The sequence below is a fragment of the Sorghum bicolor genome, chromosome 5, assembly GCF_000003195.3.
Source record: "Sorghum bicolor cultivar BTx623 chromosome 5, Sorghum_bicolor_NCBIv3, whole genome shotgun sequence".
Taxonomy (NCBI): Eukaryota; Viridiplantae; Streptophyta; class Magnoliopsida; order Poales; family Poaceae; genus Sorghum; species Sorghum bicolor.
Genome location: NC_012874.2, coordinates 56,743,416 through 56,753,263, shown reverse-complemented (window position 1 = coordinate 56,753,263; position 9,848 = coordinate 56,743,416). Strand labels below are relative to the sequence as shown.

The window sequence follows — 9,848 nt, the reverse complement described above, 5'->3', positions numbered from 1 at the left end:
GCCTCCGGCGACGGGCCTCCGCTTCGCTCCGTCAGAAGCCCGGCCATTATCCTGAAGTGAATTGGGAACAACTCCAACATCTAGTACCTAAAAAGCTGAGATGTCATTGAGGAGGCGACCTATCTCTCCACAAGCATGGACCATGTCAGGCACGACGCTTGCCCACTCTAATGCCTCCTTGGTTGCCTCATTCCCGGCGGCCATAAGTGCTGCAAGGGTCAGTACTGGAATGGTTGACGACAAGGAGGAAAGCTCAATCTGGTCTTTGAAGGTCGGCATGTACTTCTCGTTGCACCATTTTGCCTCCTCAAGGTAATATTTTGACTGCAACATGACCTGCACAAACTTGGGACATATTCTTAGGAACTAAAATGACCATGTTATCCCTATTTATTGGACATAAAAGATTTATTCTATATAGATAATTACATTGCCTCAGTTATTTGTGCATGTGTATATATATATATATATATTGTATGCCGCCATGTGGATATGGACATAGCTGTCCAGAGGGTACAGTAATGACAAGTTTTCTAGGACATATTTTGAATCCTATATATGATGACAAGTTTTTTTTTATGATGCAGGGAGTATTCTATATAGATAATTACATTGCCTCAGTTATATATATATATATATATATATATATATATATATATATATATATATATATATAATTAAGGAGTTTGTATGCCGCAATGTAGATATGGACATAGCTGTCCAGAGGCTACAGTAATGACAAGTTTTATAGGACATATTTTGAATCCTATATATGATGCCAAGTTTTTTTTATGATGCAGGGAGTATTATATAAGAATGTGAAAACTCATAACCAAATGTGTGGTTGCCGATGAGTAGGCCGCATTATGTGTTTGGTTGAGAATTATTGTAACTCTATGGGGACTCTGTTGCCCATATCTAGTTTTAGCAGATTAAGGTAGTTTTGAAATGAGTTATTTATTTTGGAACATTAGTTGAATTTATAGAACTGGTCCTTCTATTTTTCTAATACAATTCATCATGAATTCCAAAATTCGACTTGAAATATATAATACATTGTACATAATGCTCATGCTCAGATTGGATAGAGTTTGTTAAAAAACAACCCTGTACAGAACTCTTTGATTGGGGTTAATCTGTGGGTGCATTTGTCATTTTAGTATTCGGTAAAAATGTCCTATTTTTAGTAGAGAGGAGAGGTGAAAAGCGCAAGGAAAAAGTGGTCTACTTCTGATAAGTAATTTGCGCAAGTAGTCAATCAATCTACTCTACTAGTGTGCAAATACAAGGCATCTTAAAAATTCTAGGACAGACAAAACAAACGACGCATGTTACTTTTTTTTCCCTAACTACAGAGAGATCTTGTGCTTATCGTATTTTGAGGGTTGTAAAACTAACAGTGGCAGGAGTATGCATGTCATTGTTTTTTGAGGAAATATGTATGTGATTGTTGTTTTAGTGAAGTTACTTCACCTAATATCTTGTAATTTATTGAGAAATTTTTTGAATGTTTCCATACCTTAGGTTGTAGATTGCAATGAATTGTGGGTGTACCAACAAGAATAATATATGGCTACCCTTATGACTCCTGCACCCCAGAGTACAATGCAGTTCACATTATCGTTGCGAAGGGGGTGCACCAAAACTAAATATCGGTTTTGTAGCAATTCAGGTACATAAAAGTATATGCAATCCCGTTAGTGTCTGCTCTGACTTCTGAGTACTGGTCACTTACCGCCTTTTGAACGTAAGGCACACGGTACTTTTCTTTTGGTTCCAGAATATCCTCAAATTCATTAAAACAACTGAGCATTTTGGTGTAGTACATCCTCAGATATTCAGGCAGGATAGAGGTTGCACTCTCGTCCCATCTATAAATAATGTGTATGTACATATACATTAATATTTAGTCCCACTGTTTCTGGTTAGCCTAGGACATGTAATTATTAGACATGGTCTTGGAAAAAATGCAAACACAGATGGATAGTGTCCCAGGTACACGGAGCTAATATTGTAGTCCTAGCCCAAGTTCAGCCAACCATAAATGTTACTTCTCTAGTCCAAAATAACTAAAGTTTGTGGCATTGTCGTGCTCTCCAAAATACAATATGATGGTTAGAGTTTGTTACAAAATATTTTATAATATACAGCAAATTAAAACCAATATCCGAACATAACCTGCATTTAATTTCTAGAAAACCAATATCCTAACATGACCCATAAAAAGTAACCACACCCAACGCATTGAAATGGTGTGCTTGATACAAAAATGTAATTGTCTTTGAGTTGTAAGAGTGCTACCTTTGTATAGCTTCATCTAAGTTTTTGCAGTCCTCAAAGGTGGCATGGGTATCAAAGGTGTCATCCATTAGGCTTATCAACGCAACTATCTTGGAAAATATTATTCTTGCACGAGAGTTTCCCTCACCAGGGAACACTCCGAAGCCCCAGAAGTACATTTCCACTCCACGGTCCAGAGAGTAGGTTAGGTTAACGTTCTTGTAGAAATCCTTCCACCATCTTTAGGAGAAATTTGTAAGCCAACATCACTAATAATGAAGCTAAGTGATATTATTTAATATAAACAACAAAAGAATTGTACGTACTCTGAACATATTAAGGTTTTAAATAAGTTATATGGAGAGAAATTAAAATTATGGACTTCCAGAATATATTACTTATTCGTAAATGCGAGTTATATATATTTCTAGATAGTGGCGCATGGCTCGTAGTCATTGAAAGAAAGTCAAGGGTGGTGGCTCTAGGATCGCTGAGGGTGCTGTTGGCAGTTATTAGGGAGTACAAAATATATTAGCGTGGTTCGTGCAGTCGATGGTGGCTTCTGTAGAGCACTCTCTGCTACAAAATATGTGCTTTACATATGTTAAGTTAAAACCTTTGCATGAGATACAAATATATGTCATTTGAGATGAAAATCATCAAGGCTTCTTGCTTCCTAACTAAACTTGGTTGTATATATGGCGAGACACATCCTCATAATACATTATTATGCTTGCATGAATGAACTGTCCTCAACTAACCAGCAAGTGGAATGCGGCAGTAGGGGTTATGTTAGGTTCTTCTAGTGAACAAATTAATGGATCCATATAACAAACTTGAAGTATTTTGAAGATACTAGAGCTTTATTAGCACAGTTCAAGTGTTGTGAGATGCCAAATAAAGATGACTCTCTTTTTTTCATAGATGCTGATGAAGAAAGTGACGTTCGTCTAGATATTTCTGCTTTGAACCAACTATATATATTGGCAAATAGAAGAACGTTTCTTAGGGGGGTATAAAGTGATCCTGGTGATGTACCATCTGTACCCTTATGGGAAAAGAAGAAAATATTAGAAAAGGGGGTGAATGTTTGAAATTATAACGGGTTAGGTTATAAAAAAGAAATTTAAATTCCTTCCAGACATGACTAGTTATGTTGTATTCATTATCACATCATGTGACATGTAATGACAGTGAGATATATGTGCTTGATTAATAATATCAAATGCAAAATATTAGACAGTAGCATATATTTAAATGTAATAGTAAAATATATAAAGAACAGATAAAAATGATGTTCAATGCTAGTTGAAGCCAAATACCCCAGTAGTGACCATCAAGACTGTTGGCTAGAGGTAAGACCTAACATGATATGTTTGATATAACTGACAGGACAAGGCAGTGATATATAACATTACTGGTGTGAGAACCGAAAGTGACAGGTCAATAATCCTATCATTATCGAATACCCATTGTTGAATCCAAATTCGGTAGTGACGAGTTTATACCCAACAAGGCTCCTAATAGTGAATGCATGTGTCGCTTGTCATGATGATATTTATGGTCGATGCTTGAGAGAACCAATATATGATTTTTAGCAACGAAGGCCTTTTTTCAATAGAGATGGCTAAATCAGCAAAAATAGTTTACAAACCTGCCCTCCTCTGAAAATTTCATTTTAGAGGTGGCTGGGATTATCACCCATCTCTAAAAATGCTCCTATCTTTAGAGGCAAATAGTCGTCTCTAAAAGTAAAATAGTTGCAGCACTATAAATCATAACATTTTCCATCAAAGATGGATAAAGATAAACTTTATGTGTCCAAGATGTATAACTCGAAGAGATCTACATCTTTGTAGTTGACAACTGTTTTATTTGAAATTATTTAAATCCCACAAATTCTGTTTGAAGTTCTCACATCTTAAAATCATATTTTGAGTTTTTACATGACCTCGGATGGAGAAATGACTAAACCAAAGTATAAATCTCAAAAAGATATAAAACATTGCAGTTGAGAACTTTATTATTTCAAATAATCCATGGTCCCAAATTTAGTTCGATTTCGTAACATATTGAAAATCATAATTTTGAAATAACAATCAATAGAGTGATGACAAAAATCTAAGTTATACATCTTGAAGAGCTTGTCAACTTTATAGTTGACAACCTTTTCATTTGAAATTATTTATCTAACAAAAAATTACATATACATTTCTCATATTGGAATTTAGAATTTCAAATGGACCTCGGATGGAGAAAAGGACAAAATCAAAATTATATTATTCGATAATATCCAGATCTTTTTAGTTGAAACCTTTTTATTTGAATTTATTTAAGGTCCTAAAAGTATATATTTTAATATCCATGAGGTGAATGTATATTAGTGTATGTCCTTTAGTCACAAGTGACTTTATGGTGAGGAGACTAGAAGAGCTACGTGCGCTGTATCTATAAATCGATTTTTAGAGGCGGCTCTAGACAGCCGCACGCCTCTAGAGACGCAACAGCAGAAGTGGTTGGATGAGGTTTCCTAACCACCCATACAAATCTTTTATGTATTAGCAAAGCCTCTGCTCACTAATAGTGTACATGACAGATAGCTGACTTGTTGATATGGACTTACAAGCAGAAGGTCCGGAGCTCTTTGAGTTGTGCAGACCTGGTGAGGCAATAGTCCAGCCTGGCGAGCTCCAGTAGCGTGGCGTTGTGGCCGTCTTCCTGCTCATATTCAGTGATGAAGTGCATGGTTTCGAGCTGAGGCATGTACCGAGGAAGCGGGATGTCAAGGGCACGACAAATTTGGTCCGCAATTGGAGACGTGAGATTTCCTTTCATTGCCTCCAGATGGGTCCTGGTGAATGCGATGACACCATCGAGGACATCCTCGCCTGGCACCGCCAGGTAAGCTGCGTTGTACAGGCTTAGGAGCCCCTTTGGGTCCCTGGTTAGACATGTGTTGAAATTGCCCGTACCATCTCTGAATTCGTCAAAGACATCTGCATGCATATATCATAGGTGTAAGATGCTTGCATATCTTTTCTTTGCTTGCATATATGCACAGTTTTTATAATATGGACACAGCAGCCAACATGACAGCAAATAGACCCTCAATTTCTTTTAAGAGAAACGAAAATGCATGATTATGGTATCTAGCCAATGCGAAGTCATCACCTTACCATTGTAGGGCTTCTGTTTTAAGTATCACTAGCAAAGAACTGAACGAATTAAGACAACTGGACCGAAATATATGCTCATAACCAACCTGTAGATACAAAAAATCCATGTTGCCTGAGCAGACGAAAGCGGAGGGCAACTATGTGCAGTTCTTCGGATCTCAGAATCTCTAGCTCCCCAGTGTGTACACGGCTCAGTGTTGTGTAAATCTCTTTCTGATAGTGGTTGTCTATGCCAAGGCGTTGGAGTGCATCCACAAGCACCATCAAGTCAGCAACACTCATTCCATTGACAGCTTCAAACATACGACGTACTTCCATCCTGAGTTCTTCTGCCCTCTCCCTCATCCACTCCTCCGACATCTGCGAGCATGCACACACATGGACCCTATATACATATATATAATTACGAAAATTCTAAATGAAGCTATGATGATGATGAGTGCATGCCTGTGAGCAAGGAGGGGTGTAGGAAACAAAAAAGTCATCCCACAGGGATGGCTCAAAGGCAGTATCTCCAGCACCTGCTGTAGTAGTCTCCATCGCGACACCAATCTCGTGCAAGTTTGCTATGAGCCAGACCGGAACTTGCAGCTAAAGGTTTTAGTTGACAAGGAACTTGCAGAGCGAGGCATCCTCGCTAACCAGACCGTGGAGCTAGTAATGATGCTGCCATCTGAACAAGTAATGCCAACTAGCGACATTATGAGCAGTGTGGCCTCATGGGCAGGCAAGAAATGGTGGTTGAGGTGGCCACGGGTGATGATTTGATAGACCACCCAACTCTTGTTGGCATGAGTTTTGTGTGAGAATCCTTGAATAGTTCATCCTATGGCACAAGAGGGATATCATGTGAACTGCTCTCTAATTGTCGGTTGGGCTGTTGGGCATGCCCTTCCTGAGATTGAAATGGTCTCTCAATTGCAGAATGTGGTGCCTGATGTGCGCCAACAGTCTCTTGGGCCTCATGTTAATCAAGAAGAAAAGCCCGTAGACCACCACGAGCAGCGGCAGCAAGAACGAGTAGAGCCCACACACGACCGACATCGATATCATCAACTACAACAAGCAACACAAGATATGCATGCCCCAGAAGGCGCCACCAAGAAAAGGGAATGCGTCTTAAATTGCCAGTGGTGTTAAGGCTTTATGAGAAGGAGAAAGCCTCGGGAGTGACTAAGGCCTGGTTCAGTTCGCGAAATTTTTTGGATTTCGCTACTGTAGCACTTTCGTTTGTTTGTGGCAAATATTGTCCAATCATAGACTAACTAGGATCAAAAGATTCGTCTCGTGATTTACAGACAAACTGTGTAATTAGTTTTTATTTTCGTCTATACTTAATGCTTCTTGCATGTACCGCAAGATTCGATGTGACAGGGAATCTTGAAAATTTTTGGGAACTAAACAAGGCCTAAATGGCTCACAGTTGACAACCGATCACAAAGAGGAAGTATCCGAGGCCATCAAAGACATGTCCGAATTTTTTGAGCACTATAAAAGAGGCAAGAATTTCCTACCCAACAGTGTGATCGTGTTACTGCCTGCTGGGGCCTTCTTAGATTAAAAAATGCTATTTTTGTCCTACTTTATGATTTTTGGATGAATTCTGAAAAGCAAATTGTAGACATGGCTATGATTTACAACCGCCTCTAGAAATCAATCTGTAGAGGCAGCTGTTGTTGGATGAATCGCTAATTTCTAGCGACGAAACGGTAAAGGCGGCTGACCCAGCCGTCTCTGCAGATGCGGCATGTAGTAGTGCTTATCCCTGGTGTGTACATGGCTCAATGTTGTGTCAATCTCTTCAAGCTGCATCTGCAGTGTTTCTACAGTCACCTCTGAAGGTGGGGAATGTAGTAGTACTAATCCCAATGTGTACATGGCTCAATGTTGTCAAGGGGTTGGAGTGCATCCACAAGCATCAATGAGTCAGCAACACTCAAAACTGTCTTTTTTTTTTGATTTTACGCTTGGTGCCAAACTCTGCGCATAAATATCCATCTTCATTGCATTTCTAGAGTTGTCCTAAGTCAAACTTTTTAAACTTTGATCAATTTTTTTGAAACAAATGCTAAGATTGGTGGTATCAAATTAGTATCATTAGATTCATCATAGAATATATTTTTATATGATGCACATTTTATGTCATCGATGTTGTTAGTCTTTTCTATAAAGTTAGTCAAAAGTGACATGGATTCTAGGAATTGATTCTTTTGTGGATAGATGAAGTATTTCATATCAAATGATTATTGCTACTAAAATATCAGCGCCAGGAAGATCATTTTCTGCCAATGACTTAGCTTCACTAGTTTTCAATGGATCGGTATCACTTTGGGTCACCTGTAGTAAAGTACGCCTCCCTTATTTCTGGCATCTAAAACCTTATCGGCCTAACACTATCAACACTGACTCTTGCAACGGGCATATGACACAGACTTGGGAGTCAGTCCACTAATGTTATCTATAACAATTTGCCACTGTTTGTAGATTTAGCAAATATAATGTTGTATATATGTGCTGGATAATGCAAAAAAAAATATGCTTGACGACAAGACTTTGCCATAACACATAGAGCCAAATTTAGACTATGACAACCGCACATGCTGAATGGAACCTCTGGACTTCTACATCTTTTGGTACGTCATTGTCCTAATAATAGGCTACATGAAATCTATAACTTAAATATGTACTGAATACGTAGGATTATATCAAACTTAACTCTAAAATTCGAAAACTATTACTGGCATCATTCGTCTTGTACTTAATCGTCTCCAAGACATTATCTTCAATTGCAATCATCGCTAACCCATTAAGACTTTCTTGTGTCATAGTATAACAGTAGCATTTTAACAATGAGTTAAAAAAAGGCTCCTTTTTACGGATGCAACGGTCATAGGAACAGTTAACACTATCCTACATGCAATGGTACTGTAGCATTAGGATATAAGCCACTATACCTGTTCCAAAACTAGGACCCATAGAATCCTAAAGGACATTCTGAAAAAAATTAACTCTCTACACACCACTAATACACAAAATATCTTTAGAGGTTCCTCCTTTTTCTAAAAGAAGTGGTTGTTTTAGCATGCCGCCGCTTACTTTCAAAAGAGGCACTGTAGCTAAAAATGAGTGATTTTCGGCAGCGGTTTTATTAAGTCAGCCACGGCTGAAAATTGATTTTCAGAGGCGGTTGAGTTAACACAACCGTCTTTAAAAATGAGTGATTTTTAGCAGCGAATTTATACATCAACCATCTTTGAAAATTGATTTTTAGTAGCTGCCATCATTTCTAGTAGCGGTGATCAAAAAGGGGACGCGTGCAGGCTGTTCAAAATTTTAGCTGAGTGCATAGTTTAAGGCTATCCACATGTTTACACCCTTGTGCATGGCACCCATCCACATGCATCCTTATCCTCTCAGTAGCCCGAGCACTTATCTTCGTGTGTTCCATCTCTTCGACTCTCAACTCTCCAACTTCATCTTTTTCTCTCTTGAACAACAACGGCAAAGAGGAACGCTACTGGCGAGCGGCGTGGTGAGGCTGGCGTGGAACCAACCACGACGATGGTGAGCTGGCCGGACTTGAGCTCCACAGTAACACAGCTTGCAGCCAAGGCACGGCTGCAACTGCATGGCAGCAGCGATAACGATGGCGACGGGGAGCTGGCCAGCCTCGAGCTCTGCAGTAGCTCTGGCAACCTAGTCTGCTGCCTAGTTACAAGCTATGTAGTAGCACCTGCGACTCCAAGCGCCAACAAGCTAGCCTGCTGGATGACCGCGAGCGGTGCAGTAGCATGTGCAACTATGTGCGAGCACCTGCAAGTTCTGCAACAGCAGTAGCAAGCACCGGCACTTTGGTGGCTTGGGGCTGGTATGCAAGCCGCCTTTGCAGTGTGTCCGCCGGAGAGGCTTTTTTTATTGGACAAAAATCATTTTCAAGGTCAATTATTAGAGCACAACAATCTGAAAAATAGCATTTTCAGGGGTGGTTAGAAGCCCGTCGCTGCAGATGCCCAATCTTCAGTGCTATTGCACTGCGGTGGTTGTGCTGTCTGCCTCTAAAAATCCATCTTTTTAGAGAAAAGGGATGTACCCCTGCTTTTGTATTATCAAAAGCCAGAATGTTCAAGGTATCTGCGTACAGGCGCGCCCGCCCAAAAAGACCTTAAGGCCTTAACTTCGAGAACAAGTTTTGACCTAACACAACTAAGCACTCATCAGAACGACTTGAAACTACATTTGTTGAGACTAAAGGCTGAACATCCGATGGCTCCAACTTTAATGAAAAACTTGTCTCTGTCGAGTCCCTCCACTGCAGCTGAGGTGGTGAGCTTGCTCTGATCTCCAGCTGTTGAGCTATCTCCTCCACTTGCAGTCCAAACTCTGGCTTGAACA

At 39.6% G+C, this 9,848-nt stretch overlaps 1 protein-coding gene across 3 annotated transcripts in view; it reads right to left on the bottom strand.

The window, feature by feature from the left end:
* LOC8064774 (alpha-humulene synthase) overlaps positions 1–6,629 on the bottom strand; it is a 10,095-nt gene extending 3,466 nt beyond the window's left edge. The window contains exons 1-6 of one of the 3 annotated variants that reach the window (XM_021460649.1): positions 5,904–6,627; positions 5,543–5,816; positions 4,904–5,276; positions 2,302–2,520; positions 1,736–1,871; positions 88–336 (exon numbers count right to left, since the gene is read on the bottom strand). In XM_021460649.1, the coding sequence (XP_021316324.1) occupies positions 88–336; positions 1,736–1,871; positions 2,302–2,520; positions 4,904–5,276; positions 5,543–5,816; positions 5,904–5,996 (1,344 nt within the window). In that variant the 5' untranslated portion in view covers positions 5,997–6,627. Of the gene's footprint in view, positions 1–6; positions 337–1,735; positions 1,872–2,301; positions 2,521–4,903; positions 5,277–5,542; positions 5,817–5,903 lie in introns of those variants that run through there. The other 2 variants (XM_021460648.1, XM_021460646.1) reach the window with 2 other exon arrangements.